The 15,389-nt window shown below is 37.7% G+C and overlaps 5 protein-coding genes across 9 annotated transcripts; all 5 read left to right on the top strand.

Annotated features, from left to right (window-relative positions):
• Window positions 1-38: 38 nt before the first annotated feature.
• On the top strand, window positions 39-983 carry LOC110847333. Its single transcript, XM_022094262.2, has 2 exons — window positions 39-455; window positions 546-983. The coding sequence occupies exons 1-2, from the start codon at window positions 188-190 to the stop codon at window positions 770-772; spliced, it is 495 nt and encodes a 164-aa protein (XP_021949954.1). The 5' UTR covers window positions 39-187; the 3' UTR covers window positions 773-983.
• Window positions 984-1,146: 163 nt separating this feature from the next.
• LOC110846358 (nucleoside diphosphate-linked moiety X motif 19) lies at window positions 1,147-3,511 on the top strand. 2 transcript variants are annotated; one of them, XM_022093078.2, is made up of 7 exons: window positions 1,147-1,496; window positions 1,551-1,768; window positions 1,839-2,082; window positions 2,194-2,315; window positions 2,403-2,653; window positions 2,743-2,947; window positions 3,025-3,511. In XM_022093078.2, the coding sequence occupies exons 1-7, from the start codon at window positions 1,438-1,440 to the stop codon at window positions 3,210-3,212; spliced, it is 1,287 nt and encodes a 428-aa protein (XP_021948770.1). In that variant the 5' UTR covers window positions 1,147-1,437; the 3' UTR covers window positions 3,213-3,511. The 2 variants fall into 2 exon arrangements, with proteins under 2 accessions (XP_021948770.1, XP_021948769.1); XM_022093077.2 differs by having other exon boundaries at window positions 1,147-1,768.
• Window positions 3,512-3,587: 76 nt separating this feature from the next.
• LOC110846175 lies at window positions 3,588-6,043 on the top strand. The gene is made up of 6 exons (XM_022092830.2): window positions 3,588-3,789; window positions 3,919-4,000; window positions 4,099-4,361; window positions 4,431-4,541; window positions 4,626-4,647; window positions 4,851-6,043. Exons 1-6 carry the CDS (start codon window positions 3,674-3,676, stop codon window positions 5,763-5,765), a joined length of 1,509 nt encoding a protein of 502 aa, XP_021948522.1. The 5' UTR covers window positions 3,588-3,673; the 3' UTR covers window positions 5,766-6,043.
• A 40-nt stretch (window positions 6,044-6,083) lies between these two features.
• Window positions 6,084-8,389, top strand: LOC110847066 (probable phosphatase phospho2). 2 transcript variants are annotated; one of them, XM_022093912.2, is made up of 4 exons: window positions 6,084-6,231; window positions 6,520-6,610; window positions 7,518-7,697; window positions 7,809-8,389. In XM_022093912.2, exons 2-4 carry the CDS (start codon window positions 6,544-6,546, stop codon window positions 8,276-8,278), a joined length of 717 nt encoding a protein of 238 aa, XP_021949604.1. In that variant the 5' UTR covers window positions 6,084-6,231; window positions 6,520-6,543; the 3' UTR covers window positions 8,279-8,389. The 2 variants fall into 2 exon arrangements, with proteins under 2 accessions (XP_021949604.1, XP_021949603.1); XM_022093911.2 differs by having other exon boundaries at window positions 7,788-8,389.
• A 567-nt stretch (window positions 8,390-8,956) lies between these two features.
• LOC110847433 (uncharacterized PE-PGRS family protein PE_PGRS46) lies at window positions 8,957-14,911 on the top strand. 3 transcript variants are annotated; one of them, XM_035849304.1, is made up of 13 exons: window positions 8,957-10,928; window positions 11,047-11,097; window positions 11,184-11,471; window positions 11,555-11,765; window positions 11,845-12,115; window positions 12,189-12,216; window positions 12,280-12,334; window positions 12,398-12,506; window positions 12,585-12,854; window positions 12,936-13,265; window positions 13,343-13,982; window positions 14,060-14,437; window positions 14,521-14,911. In XM_035849304.1, the coding sequence occupies exons 1-13, from the start codon at window positions 10,803-10,805 to the stop codon at window positions 14,725-14,727; spliced, it is 2,964 nt and encodes a 987-aa protein (XP_035705197.1). In that variant the 5' UTR covers window positions 8,957-10,802; the 3' UTR covers window positions 14,728-14,911. The 3 variants fall into 3 exon arrangements, with proteins under 3 accessions (XP_035705197.1, XP_035705196.1, XP_021950064.1); XM_035849303.1 differs by having other exon boundaries at window positions 8,960-10,928; window positions 14,515-14,911; XM_022094372.2 differs by having other exon boundaries at window positions 8,961-10,928; window positions 12,422-12,506; window positions 14,515-14,911.
• Window positions 14,912-15,389: the final 478 nt, after the last annotated feature.

The raw sequence follows: 15,389 nt of genomic DNA, 5'->3' as shown, positions 1-15,389 counted from the left end.
TTATGTAGTAAATGGTCAACAACAAGTTTGTTTTCCTCTGAATTCTGCAAAGACGTTTTCTAGTAAGTATATATAAGCTAAATCGCAACAATCAATTTCACATACAACAAGCAGTGAACTTTATCACCAAGAAAATATTTTATAAAAGTTTTTCGATAAGTGTTTTTTTTTTGGAAAATAAACCAAAATGGTGTCGAAAATCCAAAGACTAGTCTCAATTTACCTCTTCTCCACTATTATTACAACTTCTTCTATACATGGCGTTAGTCCAATGGTTATCAAGGAAGTTCTTCCTTCTGTGGAATTAAGCCCTCCAGACTATCAAGCCCTTCTAGGTCAGATCAACATAGACCTGCCGAATGACCACCTGAACTCTGTATACAGCGAAGCGAATAATACCGACCTAGACGATCCATTAATTGTAGACTCACAGCAACAACGGATGAGTAGGGTTGGTAAGTCAAGTTGGATATTTAATTATTTCTCGGAAAAAGATGCAAGGATAAAACAAGGCATAGATACATTTTCCTCTAAAATTATAATAGATATTGACCTCATCTCTGAAGGGGACAAGCCTAAATTCTACCGCATTCGTATTCCTCGTTCCCCACAGCATTTTTCTGGTGGGAAGCACTACGGCTATGGTTCAGGGACGAAGGCTCACACAAACTTTGGCTTCGGTCGACCAGGTCATCACGGCAGTCAGGCAATTCCTCCGAGGGAAAATTACGACTTGGGTGGACTAAAACCCCAGCCTAGGAGTAGGCAGTGATGATGATGACATATTCGAGGTTCCAAAATACTCTCATTCCATATTTTATGTCATTAATTAACGCTTAATACATATATTCATTGTAAGATTTATTTTCCTACATTTATATGAATTTTTGTAATGTTTGTAAATTATTTTGTGAATAGTTTTATAATAAATAAGTTTTAATATAAGGAACCCTTGCAATTTTGTTAAGGTTGCGGACTAGTAATTGAGTGTCTTGAATATAAGCTTCATGGTATTAAAAATAATACCAATTTGATCAATTGTTATACAAGATATAAATACTTTTTCATTTCAAATTCATACGTATTTAGTAAACTATGCATCGTGTTCTCATAGTTCTCCAAGTTCTCAAAATGCAAATCCGCCACTTACTTTTCCACTCGAGCACTCTCATGTGTCATTGCCCACATAATTCACATTATCTTTTCGGAGGATATTTAGCAGATTTCATAATATTTCAAACCAAATTATATTATATGGGCTTTTCTGATCTCTGACCAAAGTCGGTGTATTGTTGGTGTACGTTGAAAATGATTGACACATTTAGAGCAGACATTCTAATTGATTTTACAAACTTTCAACTTTCTTTTCAATTTTTGACTAATTAATGTATAATAGGATATTGTTAATAGTAGGTTTAGAATACTAAGGTACACAAAATGCGTCGCTCAACAGTATTGTCGCTACCCGTTCCCTTGAGTTGGTTAAGATTTAAAAGGTTGAATCGTTCTACAACTTCCAGTCGATTGCCAAATAATATTACTAATAATAGATCAACATGGATGACGTTAGAATCTCGACAAGTGTCATCCTTTCGGCAATTCTCATCTTCATCAATCAATGGTCCCCATCCGATGGTGCCAGAGGCCGAAAAACATACTCGAAAATTGGATGGCAAACCGTGGAAGGATGCGGCATCGCTTATTCTTGTTGCACCAAATGGCGAAGATGAAACAAAGACCGACTTCCTTGTTATGAAGAGGTCAAAGGGTAATACAATGAGATTCAGTAAATAAATAAATAAAATTGACAAAGGTTAATGAATTCGATTCATGTGTAGGAAGCACCTTTGCTCCAAATACCCTTTGCTTTCCTGGTGGCGTTATCAGCCCAGCGGATTGTGATCGAAAATGGATTAATTGGTTTCTGGTTGGGACCGGGTCACATTTATCAGAGGTGGAATTTCTTAATCCTACTGCACCCCAACTTAATCTTTATGATAAGAAGCCTATAACTGAATTCAAAAACCCTGAAGATCTCGTCAAGTGGTACAGGGAACGTGTACCACTTCCTGTGGCACTCAGGTTTGCCACAATTTTATTGACTAAAATAAATCTAGCTATAAATGACAAAGTTCATTAATCACTTGTCACATAAGAGGAATTTTAAAATGCTTACATAATTATTGACTAAAGAATTGCTGCCATTCGAGAGACATTCGAAGAATGCGGAATATTGATTGCAAGACCAAACATTGCCAAAGAAGCGAGGAAATTTGTGGGCAGAAAGGGCGAATTGGGTCAAGGATATTTGGCAGGCAAGTAATAATATTTGCTAACATGATTATGATCTTGGAAGGCTTGGAGAGTAGCTTTGAATTATTCATTTCTTGTTTCACTACCAGGATCACATGTTTTTCAAGATCCGGATCAGCTAGAAGAATGGCAGCGCCGTGTTCGCCAAGACCCCATGGAATTTTTAACCCTGTGTAAAGAACTTTTGATACGTCCCGATTTGAACGCATTGGTTGAATGGTCAAACTGGCTAACCCCTAATTCGTTTGGGTACAAGAGGTTCGACACAATTTTCTACATGGTGGCCGTCTCACAAACATTACCCTTTTTAAATGATGAGTATGAAGTAGCAACAGTGAGGGTGAATTTACATACATTTATTATTAATCATTATTACGACGAAATTGGAAGTCACGTTGAAACTGATGATTTATTTTAATGTGTTTAAAGTGGACATCTGCTGATAAGGTGTTACAAGGAGCAAATGATGGCAAGGCAAGACTTATCCCTCCGCAAATATACGAATTGACTAGACTAAGAAACACAAGTGTCCAAAGGATTCAGCAACTGATGAGAATGAGACTTAACATGGGTATTGAACGTTGGTGCCCTTGCTACATTAAAGTAAACGACGGGATCATCTCTGTATTTCCAGGTTAGTTTGTAGCTTCAATAAATAATGTCAATCTAGTGGTCCATGCTCTAATTCCATAACATCCCTTTAATATGTAGGTGACGATTTGTATCCAGAGGACTATAAAATTGAAGAATTTGAAGAGATTAGAGAATTAAATGATAAGACTCTGCAACAAGTTCGTACATGTACAAAGAAGCATCACAGAATCGAATTCAAATCCGCATACGAGTTTGAACTAGTTGTTAACGTCGCTCCCCGACTAGGACAGATATATGTTGGATAAGACAAAGTCAGCAAATCTAGTCGTTTGAATACTACATTACTACACCCAACCTTAATAAGCTTTATACAAAAGACCATAGACCGTCTATGGTCTATGATAGACGATAGAACCGACAGCAATAAAAAGTTGGACCAATACTTTGTCACATTTTTTGGCACATTAATTATAATTATTATTTAATACCGTGATCACGTTATGCGCTTTAGTAATTGTCCGGTTTAGGCATTGTTTTTAATAATTTATTACAAAAATTGCAATGCAAATAAATTGTTTCAGGTAAAAATAGCCAAATAATAAAAATTGATCATGTTATTCTCATGTTGTTCGAGAGAGCTACATCTCGTCTCACCCCTCAAAAAGACACCCATACACAAGTCCAGCTGCTGCATCCCGATGCATCCCGATTTTGTGTCAACAATTTCCGTTCACAAAGTTAATTTGATTTACAAAAGTACAAAATAATGCCTGAAGAAATATTCGAAGAACCGTGGTATCGGTGTTGTCGATGCAGAACAACGTTTAAATTGAAAACCTTGATTATTCGCCACCTTATTTTACATAAGGTTCACCGGTTTGAGTGAGTATTTCTGTATATTTTGCTCTCAAAAATTAGTTTATTATTTATAGTATAAATTGACAGTGTCAATTTGACATTGTACAGGCTGATCATAATGTACGCAGTTATTAATAGCATTGTATTTTTTAGGAATGATAGCGATGCAAAATGTATAGAGGACTGGGAAAGGGTCAGAGTCTCCGACGGAAACGTGGTCAAAGTTCACCTTCAGGTGAATCACAATGATTGTTTACATTACAAGATGCAGAATACTTATGTTAAATGTCTATGAAACCCTTTATCATTTAATTAATTAAATTCGTAATTCAGGTTCAACCAGGCAGTCACGAGGAAATCACTATTAATCAACATCCACAAACAGCTTATGTCATTTCCGATATTGGCCTGCATGGTGTTGGTGGAGAGGATAATCACATAAACCAGTCATTTGTCACTCCCTTTGGTCCAAGCATTTCTCAAACACCTCTCATTCATCATAATGCACCTTCTTCCAGTGCTGTAAATACTATTACAACAACGGAGGATCAAATTTTTAAATGTCGCTATTGTTTAGCACCATTTGCTTTGTCTAGGTATTATATTTATTTAGTCAAATTGAGTGTATAAAGCAAAATGTTTTCTTATTTATCTACCCCTGATAGATCTAGGGCTGTACATGAAGCAAAAGTTCACAATGATGAGATTAACGGGTATCCCTGCCAAATATGTCAAAAGAATTTTCCAACTATTGCAAGCGTTCAAGATCACTATAGGTAATCTATATATTGAATCAATGACCGTGAAACCGTGATATTGTAGATCGAATTTATACTATACTAGGGCAAATTATTTTTCAGGTGCACCCACAAACAAACTCCGGTATAATTCACTATCGTGGACCAACTAAAATTTATGATTTTTTTGTGCGAAGACACTGGACCCCTGAGTACCATTTTTTAATACTTTCAAGACCGGAGCAAAAAAAAGACATTTTGAACCCAGGGGTCCATACTGTTTTAACACAAAACAATCAAGAAAATCTTAGTTGGTCCACGATAGCTAATTTTTTCTCTAACTTCAAGCCTGTCAAAAAAACATGGAAACTTTGGAAAACTCACGGGGGAGATATAAATGATTACGCCCACCCCCCTGGAACTATACTACCCAGCCACACACAGTCTAATTTTGTACCGTTACAATTACAACAACAATTACAACATCATGAGGAACAAGATGAAACCGTTCACACCTTAGCACTTCATCCTGTTTGTAGAGAAGTCGTGGTAATGGGAGTATTGGATGAATCCTCCCAAGTCGAACAGCCTATTAATCATCAACATGAACAACAACAGCAATTTGAATCATACTACTTTCACGCAGAAACTGGCCCAATCGCTATCACCACCCCACAGCAGCAAACTTCCCCTTCTTCTTCCTCACCCAAAGTAAAATTTCCAAAATCTAACGACGATGACCAACAAGGTGTATGTCAACCATTTCAACATGACCCCAACACCAAGAAGCGAGGAAAGAAGACACGATTTCCATCTGATTCGACGTCGTCCTTATCGAAAAAGAATAATAATAAGACACCATCTAAACTTATTAGGAAAAGCAAATCCCCCAAATCAAGCACTTCACCATCATCGTCATTGCCCACAAAACTACCTAAAGACTCCCCCTTCCGCTACCAACGACTAAAATGTACGAGATGCGAAACTCGTTTTCGCACTCAATGGGAAATGACAGTCCATTTAGGCGACAAGCATGCTGAATATAGTTGTGAATTTTGTTCCCTCATGTTTCGTGTCAAGGATGAAATGTTGAGACATCAATATAGCGTACACAACACCGAGCTTGGTGTATATCAGTGCCATTTCTGCGTAACACGGATAAATTTTGGTTCTCCAAGGTTAGTTCAGGAACACGTCCATTTGACACATCCGGAAGTAAAAGTTCCTTCGACAAGTGTCGCGTTAAAGTGGCGACGAGCATAAAGGGGATTAATTAATTGATTAAGAAACTCGATTAATTTTACTCTACCTCACAACATATAGATATTTTACCTTATCTGCATTCTAGTCACGCCAATTATAAGTCGCCAATAATTTACGACAAACTTGTTAGCCACATGTTTATGTATTTATTTGTATGCATTTTTCCAAGATAAGAATAACCGATGTGTATATAAGTATAATATTTTGCTATCCATTTACACTGACTATGCAATTTATTTCAGACATTTTCTTGCTAATAAAAGTGAAAGTTGAACCAATACGCGAAACGGTTTCTCCGATATTTACCGTATTCCGGTATTCCCCGATAGTTGTGCGGGATGCATCTCACTTTCACTCACATATTTACATAACTGCAGACACCTGCTGAATACAAGTTTGCATCCACATTGTGGATTCCACAATATTTCGATAAAATAGAGATTTGATTTCCAGACAAAGAAAATTGGTAAGAGTAATGCGCAATGTGAATACAATAATTAACCTGATTTTAAAGGGCTCCGGCAGCCGGAGTCCGGCTGCATGCACATATTTTAATTTATTTTATTTGGTTTAAGTACAACAAACTTTGTTTACTAGTTTATTTTTACAGAGATTTATTTTTCCTATGTTTATACACTTTCATATGAAATAGGGACAAGGTCTAAATTTAATTGGTCACACATTGTACTTTTAAATTTAAACCCACAATTTTATTATCGAAAAAAGTTGACGATTATTTGCTGTTTCATTTCAGATAATTAATCAAGGAAATCAATCAATGATTAGAAATTTGAAAATGAAGAAGACGCTTTATGCCTTTGACTTCGACCACACCATTCTAAAAGGTATAATATCTCTAATAATACATGAGACAGAGTTATGATCCAATATGAAATAAAAATAAATGATCTCTTTTTGAATCAAATTGAAAACAACATTAAAACCTATCAGTATAGCTTTGCTTAGCCCGAACCAGGGTTGATTAGTAAACTCATGTTTGTCACAATTTTCAATCATAAAATTTCAAAATTCAATCCTCTAAAACTCTAATCCCAAGTTATTTTTTCGACTCCAAACTAAATTATAGCTGAATATATTAGAAATCGGTATGGGTCACCCCTTAGTGCCCCTCTGGTTACTTTTTGTTCATATTTGACTTTATACTATTTTATGCGAAGCCATTAAGTATCACCGTTCCGAATTTCAGCTTCTTGCGACAAGCTATGAAAATCGGTACGGGTCACCCCAACGGCTCCCGGCTTTTAAAAATTTTACCAATTTCATTTCATATTCTTCTATTACGGGACATTAGCAGCCTCTATACCAAATTTCAGCTCGATTCGATGATTTTGAAAAATCGGTATGGGTCACCCCCTCGGGTGCCTCCGGTTTAAAAATTTTCCAATTTCACTTCATATTCTTTCATTAGGAACCACTAGCAACCTCTGTACCAAATTTCAGCTTCCTACGACCATTTTGAAATTTTGGTGCATAATACCCAACCCACTCCGATGACCCCCACCGGTCAACCACTTGACCGATGTCGCCCATCTTCGAACTCGTTTCCTAACTTTGTCCAATATGCATATGGTAAAAATTTCAAGTCAATCGGTCAACTCGTTCGAGCGCTATCGAAAGACAGACGGACAGACAGACAGACAGACGGACATGACAATTACATAAGCCCTGGTTCGGGCTAAAAAACACTAACACACTATAGTATTAACATATTTTAAAATGCTATTATTTCAGACAATTCTGACACAGAAGTCACAAAACTTGTCGACTCTCCATTACCTGAAGCTATTCGAAATTTTTATGATGGTACAAATTGGACGCAGTTTATGAACAAAGTGTTTGAATTTTTACGAGATCAAGGAGTCACTGTTGAAGATATGAAGGAATTGATAACGAAAATGAATCCAACTCCTGGTAAATAATATAATTTTTGCATATATATGTCTTTATTAGTTTTACACATTCTGACTCTTTTTTGTGGATAATTTCATATAATTAATCCAGGAATGGTTTCTCTCTTGCAAGAAATTCATCACAGGAAATCTCTGTCTGATTCGAAACTCTTCATCATATCCGACGCGAATGATATCTTCATAAACACATTCCTTAACTCTATTAATGTTACGGCAGACTGCATAATAACAAACAAAGCATCCATTACCACACGAGGAGCATTGCATATAGATCCATATGAAAATTCCGATTGTCCAATTTGTCCAAAGAATTTATGCAAGGGGTCTGCGCTTGAGGAGCATATAAAAAGCTCGTCATTTTCAGTCGTTGTTTACGTTGGCGATGGTCACAATGACATTTGTCCTGGGATTAAGCTAAGTGATCAAGATTTTCTGTTTGCGAGACGAGGTTACAGCCTCGAGAAGATATTGAACTTAGGAAAAGTCAAGGGAAAGCGGAAAACGGAAATTAATTTTGATATCAAGGCTCAAATTCATTTCTGGGAAGACGCAACCAGTATTCTCAATGTGGTATTTGCTTGAATCTTACCTTCAGTGTCATATATTTAACGTAAGTCTGTTTATTACGAGTATATTTACTAGCTATTTTTATACGCATAAATATAAAATAAAAGTCATTGTTCCAACAAACAATTTGTCCAAAGTAAAGTTGCCTATTTATACATAAGTATATAGATAAGCATAAATATTTCATGCAAGTACATAAGTCATGTAATTTTTCCTGTTCATATTTGGAAATATGTCAAATTTAAGTTATTGTTGGGTATGTGACCGATGACGACAATATTAAGTTTTGTCTAATTGTAAGTACATTTCATGTGTAACCTATTTGTTGATACAAAATGAGCCAAAAGTGCAAGTCTTTTTCGCATCGATTTCACCAAATTGCACATAAAAAATTACAAATTCAGTTTTGGGTGGGGGGATTAATATAGCATAGCTGTTTTTGAATTATATTCAACCACACCCCCTTCAAAAATTGGGGAAGAAAATTGGGAAAAATGAGAAGGTCAATGTACACTCGGTACAGAAAGAAGTAGATACCAACTTGCATTTGACATTTGACTTCCCTCATGAATATGAACATTTTGATGCATCAAGACTTTCAAAATTCGAAAATTGGCGGTTTTTCGACCTACATATAAATCGTTAAAAAAGTGACCTTAGCGGTCATTTCGCGGCTGACAACCTGATGCCAGATTTTTCTTCGTCAGAAGTGCCACATTTTCCGCTTTTGTTGTCCGCTGCGAAATGACCGCTACCATGACTTTTTTGGGGTCAAAGTTTCTGAGGGAGGGGCTTATACGGCAGGAGCCGTAACAATGTATAGGTATTTATGATATACATAAAGGTAATTACATAGAAGCTATTAAAACAGCCTCAAATCGCCCCAAATTTAAAACTTAAGCTTTTCTGAATTTATAATGATGATATGCATTCGAAAATTAACGCTATGAGGCTTATCAACGAAGTTATCAATTTTTCAGATAAGCAAATTTAGTTTATCCAAATCGCCCCAAACTTAAAACTTAAGCTTTTCTGAATTTATAATGATGATATGCATTCGAAAATTAACGCTATCGGGCTTATCACTGCGCTTATCAGTTTTTAAGATAAGCAAATTTAGTTTGTCCAAATCTCCCCAAATTTAAAACTTAAGCTTATCTGAATATATAATGGTAGTATCCACTCGAAAATAAACGCTATCGGGCTTATCACTGCGCTTATCAGTTTTTAAGATAAGCAAATTTAGTTTGTCCAATTCGCCCCAAATTTAAAACTTAAGCTCAACGATTTATCAACTGAACCAACTCGTGTAAGAGATGAAAAGCATCTCAACACGAGTTGGTTCATAATCCCGGTAAACAATTTGAAGAGAGTGAGAAGTGAGACGGACCACCATACGGCACTGGCAACGACAGTCAGCGGTGGTGGTGGATACCCACCAGAATCCGAGTCTCACTCTGCCTTTCGCTAAATAATGGAAACTGCGTTTGTGAAACGGTTGGGCTGGTTCAGCTCTGTTTTAAAATTTTGTGTAAGATGTGACTGGGCGATATTTTGGATATATGTAAATATATATTAGGAATTGGGTCATTCAGACATTATTACTACCATGAGAAGTGATTAAACTTGTCAATTGATGCATTTGAGCTGGATCTGCTGGATCATCATTTAATAATGGCATCTTAGATTCATTCATATCATCATTATTTTCAACTATGCTAAAATAATATGTATCACAACTTTATGACATTGGAATTTTTCACCACGAGATGTTGACCTGTTCATTTGATTTATTCCTAACTTCGTTGCTTAAATCCAGAGTAAGGTCGATTCGTAGAACGTGTAATGTCCTAGCATATTCAAGGCGTTTTCAAAATCATTATGCATTATTCTCAGAGAGATAGTCACTTTTCAAAGAATTGTCAATAGAGAAATTCCTCTCACTTTAAAATTTAAATAATCGAAAGTAAAAAGTTCCAAAATAATTTATTGGGTACCCGAATAAATATTTTATGGAGACCATCAGCGTCATGTATGAATAATAAAGGTTTGGAATTGTCATTCCTTGGGTTTGTTATGCTTAAACAGGATGAGTGGAAGTGTAAACATAATTTTGCATATTGCAAATTTAGGTTAGGTTTCTTCCCAATAATGGCTGAATTGCATTTTTTTGTAATCTTCATCATGAGCCAATTCCTTTGTTAATGGTCATCCACGGACTGAATGTGATACAATTTATGCCGTACTTATCCTTTTTCATGCCTTTATCCATTGATATGCATATGTAATCATGTACAATGTCGTCGTAGAGCAAATTCCATTGATGCTTATAAATATGGGTACATTTTCTCTCTTTCCTTTCATTGACCATCTTTGTCAAATCTGCGACTATTTAATTCAATTCGTTCAAAAGCTTTTTATATTTCTACAAGACAGAATCATTAAAAAACAAAATCCTGAAAACTGTCTTGTCCGTCGAGTATTTTTACGGAGCGTTTCAACAGCTTTTGCAGAGTTTGATTAGTGAAAATACATTACGATGGCGGCGGCGTCCACTCGATGTGGTGGATTATTAGGAATTATTGCTGTGATCTTTGTGCTACTGACTCCACAAGTCATCTCCCTTCCGGTGGCTGAAGCTGATGCTGACCCAGACGTATTGGTGGTATGTTTTACGTAGTGGTTTATTTTTTGACGGAAATTAAATCGGTATATGACATACCATCATGTAAGCTAAATTTATGCATAATTTTATAGCTTTTCCTTTTATGTCATTCTTTCAGAGCAGTGCGACTCCTGAAGCTTCGGACACACCCCAACAACAAGACCCTCTGGTGAGCAGTTAGAAATATCTCGTAAATTGATACAATATTATGCAAATTATTGAATAATTGTGGCAATTTATTTTGTTCCACAACAGGTCCCACTCGTACTCCAACAAGAAGACCACCAAGTCGCAACAGAAGGAATAATCCGACCAGTGAGACAATATCCCCAATTTCGATTCGGGTCGGGACATTCAAAACCGTATCATCGCCGACCTTATTCAGGAGGCTACCCACACCACAAGCCCAACTATGGTTCATCGGATGGGGACGAATCATATGGATCCGTCGGAGGCGTCAAACCTGCTGCTGTGACTCTGCCGAATGGGAATAGTCTCACTTCAACCGACGAAGGACATGTTCTTATCAAGACTCCAGATGAGGTATATGCATATTTTGTACAAATTTGTATCTTATCTATTGTTTATTTTCATGAAGAATATATCACTCTCTTATTAAATTTCAGGTATCTATCGACTTGGCTCACACTGGTGAATCGTACGTCTCCGTTCCTGATGGACCCACCACCTCAATTTCACAAACTGGGGAAATATCGGTGGAGCAAGTCAGCGGATTAGTGATGCAACTCGAGCCCAACGGTCAACTGAATTTGGTGCGAGCTGATGGAAGTGCTGTAAAAATTACGGCGGATGGGACTACAGAATATTTTTTTAAGAGTAGGAAAACCATTTTCAGAATGTATGAAACTAAAATTTGTAGACGAATTTAAAATTTGTATAATTCTGTGTACAATAGATGGAGAAATCTTGCTGGTGACTAAGGATGGGACCGTGGTTCAACAGTCATCAGATGGATCAAAGCAGAGGTTAAACTCTGACGGGACTTTAGTGACCCTTTTGCCTGACCACACTATTGAAGTAGTTCGACGTGATCCCTACTCAAGTACTTCATCTGGATCAGATTCCTACACGTCCAGCAGTAGCAGTAGTGGCAGTGGTGGGGATTACGCTGGCAGAGGGGGATTGGATTTAATAAGTATTACGGATTCAGACATTGCGAATAAAGTGTAAGTTGATTAAAACAAGAAGTAGCTAACTAACCAGATAGTAATACGGATTAACTTTTAATTATTTCCTCAGATTAGCTGGTTCACTTGATAATCTACAGGTAAATATACATAAAAACATATACATATAATATATAAATAATTAATAATTATACACAATACAGGTGCTTTCTTCTGGTGCACAAATTAATGGTATTGGCGGACGTTCTTCTAATGATGGTGAGTGAATGTTTTCATATAGAGGTTACCCAGTTGTATTATGAGGAATGATATCTGGAGTAGCTTCTTATTTGCATGCATCTACAGTGTCGGAGAGCGGATTTGGTGGGAGCGGTCGTGCTGGGGACGCATTGTTGCTGGATATTGCTCGAAGTTCAATTGCGAACAATATGTAATACATTAACTAATTGTTGTTTCTTTAAATTTTTGGAATATACGGTATATTTAAACAATTGTGATTTGTTTCTAGCCTTAAAAATGCTGCCAATAACATTCAACTCGCAAGTGCAAATGGTGTGATCAATAACAACGGGTTTGGCGTAGCTAGTGCATCTGCGGAAACGAGGGCAGAAGCCATTTTCGCCCTTGCTCTTGCCCTTGCCCAAGAAAGAGGTCTCAATGAAGGACAGAGTACTGCTTTTGCGACAAGCGTCCTCCAGCTCTCTGGTGGTGGTGGGGTTAAGGGAATAGGAGGTGGAGGTCTTGTGAACGTGGCCAATAGTCAAATCCTCAACAACTTGTGAGAATTTTTATTCATCGATGAAAAGACCAACATTACACGAATTTTAATTTAATGAAATACTATGTTTTCTTAAAATAGGGGCGAAGGAGCTCTCAACAATGTACAACTTTTGAGTTCTGGTGGGGTTATTAATAATAATGGAAATCTAGCTGGTGGCACTTCTGGGGCTGATTTTGCGGCTCTATCGCAAGCCCTTGCTAACGCTGGTTTCGCCAATAGTGGAACTAAAACTGCATTCGGCGCTGGAGCTGTCGCCAACTCTATCGCACAAGCCAACGCTCAGGCAACGGCCTCGGCGAATGCTGGTCAAGTTAAGACACATAGCGGACTCTTAGTGGGGCTCCTTGAATCATTGTTGGGCTCAGGACCACTCGTGACAGTATCGAATTCTGAGATTTTGGACGACTTGTGAGTTATGTTGCTTCATTTGTGTGATGATATGATTCATACAAAATTCTTAGCCATTTATATTATGTGCATTATAGAGGCAAAGGGGCACTTACCAATGTACAGGCATTGTCAAATGGGGCTGCTATCAGTACTTCAAATAATTTAGGGGCGACCTCAGTAGGAGCTGAGGCAACCGCAATAGCCCAAGCAATTGCCAATGCGGAAGGCTTGGGAAATGGAGGGGGTTCTTTCGGCAACGGGGGAGGCTCTTTCGGCAACGGTGAAAGTTCTTTTAGTAACGGGGGAAGTTCTTTCGGCAGCGGTGGTGGTTCTTTCGGCAGCGGGGGAGGTTCTTTCGGCAGCGGTGGTGGTTCTTTCGGCAATGGGGGAAGTTCTTTCGGCAATGGGGGAAGTTCTTTTGGTAACGGGGGAAGTGCTTTCGCCAATGCCGGAAGTTCTTTCGGCAACCGTGGAGATTCTTTCGGCAACGGGGGAGGTTCTTTCGGCAATGGGGGAAGTTCTTTCGCCAATGCGGGAAGTTCTTTTAGCAACGGTGGATTCGCCAATGGTGGAACTAATGCCGGATTCGAGGTCACAGCTGCCGCAGAAGCTGCCGCTATCGCACAAGCCAACGCCCAGGCAGGATCAGTGAATAGAGTGCAAGGATCTCTTGTTGATATTGACAATCTCAAGCTTTTAAACCACTTATTGGAAAAAGCATTGTCAAATTTACAGGTAAAATATGCGAAATAAAATTGTCCGCACAATTAATAAAAATAATAAAATCCATAATTGTGTAATCCATATTTCAGGTTTTAAGTTCCAACGCTCAAGTAACCAACGTTCTCAGCGGCGGGGTTGGTTCTTCCGATATTCTTGGGGGTCTTACCACTGGCCTCGCAGGGGGTGGGGCTAATGTGGACGCATCTGCGAGTGCTAGTGCGTCTGCATCGGCTTCGGCGTCAACCCAAGCTGGGAAACAAGGGGGTGGGCTGCTGCATGGAGGACTATTAGGCGGATTACTGAAGCCATTGGGAGGAATCTTGGGTAGGTCTAGCGGTGATGAAGGAGGAGGTCATCACGGTGAGGGACACTTTCAAGGCAGAGCCTCGGGTGATTCTAATGACGAAATGGAACTCCATCGTCTCAACAATTTAGCCAATCAATTTCAATATGCTCAACAACAACAGGTACTTGTAGGATTTTCATTACCATAAGTTTTTACTTTAGATCGTAAAATAAATAAATTTCAATTTAATTACTCAAGTTGCAGCCAGGTCAATACGCCTACCCTCAACCCCATCGACAGCAACTTCCATCCTACTATCAATCTCATCCTGCCTCATATTACACGACAGGCCCAGCTGCCCCCTCGTACTACCAACCCCCAGTCTACCCCACGGTGACCTCTCCTCTCCAGCAACAACAATACCCTAAAAACTATGTTACTGTCCCCAACCAACAAAGACAGCAGTACTAGATTTTTTGTGTTGTTTATTGAAATCCTAAAAATATAATCAAATTGTTTTGTTACTTATTTATTATGTACTCGCGTTTTCTTTAATTCTACTTTTCAATTACTTCAATATATTTGTTGACAAATAAATGTAGCTGAGGTGTAATAATTAATAATAATCAAATGAATGGTAAATGCTTTTCAATGCAACAATGTACATATATCAATTATCATCATCACCTCTCTGTCAAATCTGGTTCAAATCCATCAACCCACTTATTAATTACTTTCATTGATTTCATATTTAATGAATGACAATTGTCTCTCAACGTTTAATGCTTGTCGTTTGTAAATATGTACGAAGTCTGCCTAGGAAATGAATTGATTGTTATCAAATTGACCTCCTTATCATGGTCCATAACATTTAGGTCTGCAGTCATTCATCTCTTGACAATTTCTTCATTTATTTTTTATTAGGGTCATCATTTCGAAACTTTGTCGATTCTCCAGGATGAAGTTTGGCAACGTATTACTCGTTGCCCTCCTTACAGTTATTTTTATCAGTGAGGTAAGTTCGACAGTTTTCTTGCGTTCCTTTTTTAGTCAAAAAATGTATTGTTTTCATGTGCATAATTTTAAATTCTGGGTTTTTAACTACACCACTATTGCGAACCAACAACTCTTTT

Source organism: Folsomia candida, unplaced genomic scaffold, assembly GCF_002217175.1.
Source record: "Folsomia candida strain VU population unplaced genomic scaffold, ASM221717v1 Fcan01_Sc003, whole genome shotgun sequence".
Lineage (NCBI taxonomy): Eukaryota > Metazoa > Arthropoda > Collembola > Entomobryomorpha > Isotomidae > Folsomia > Folsomia candida.
Note: the sequence above shows the minus strand (reverse complement) of the source record. Positions and strands in the feature narration are given on the sequence as shown.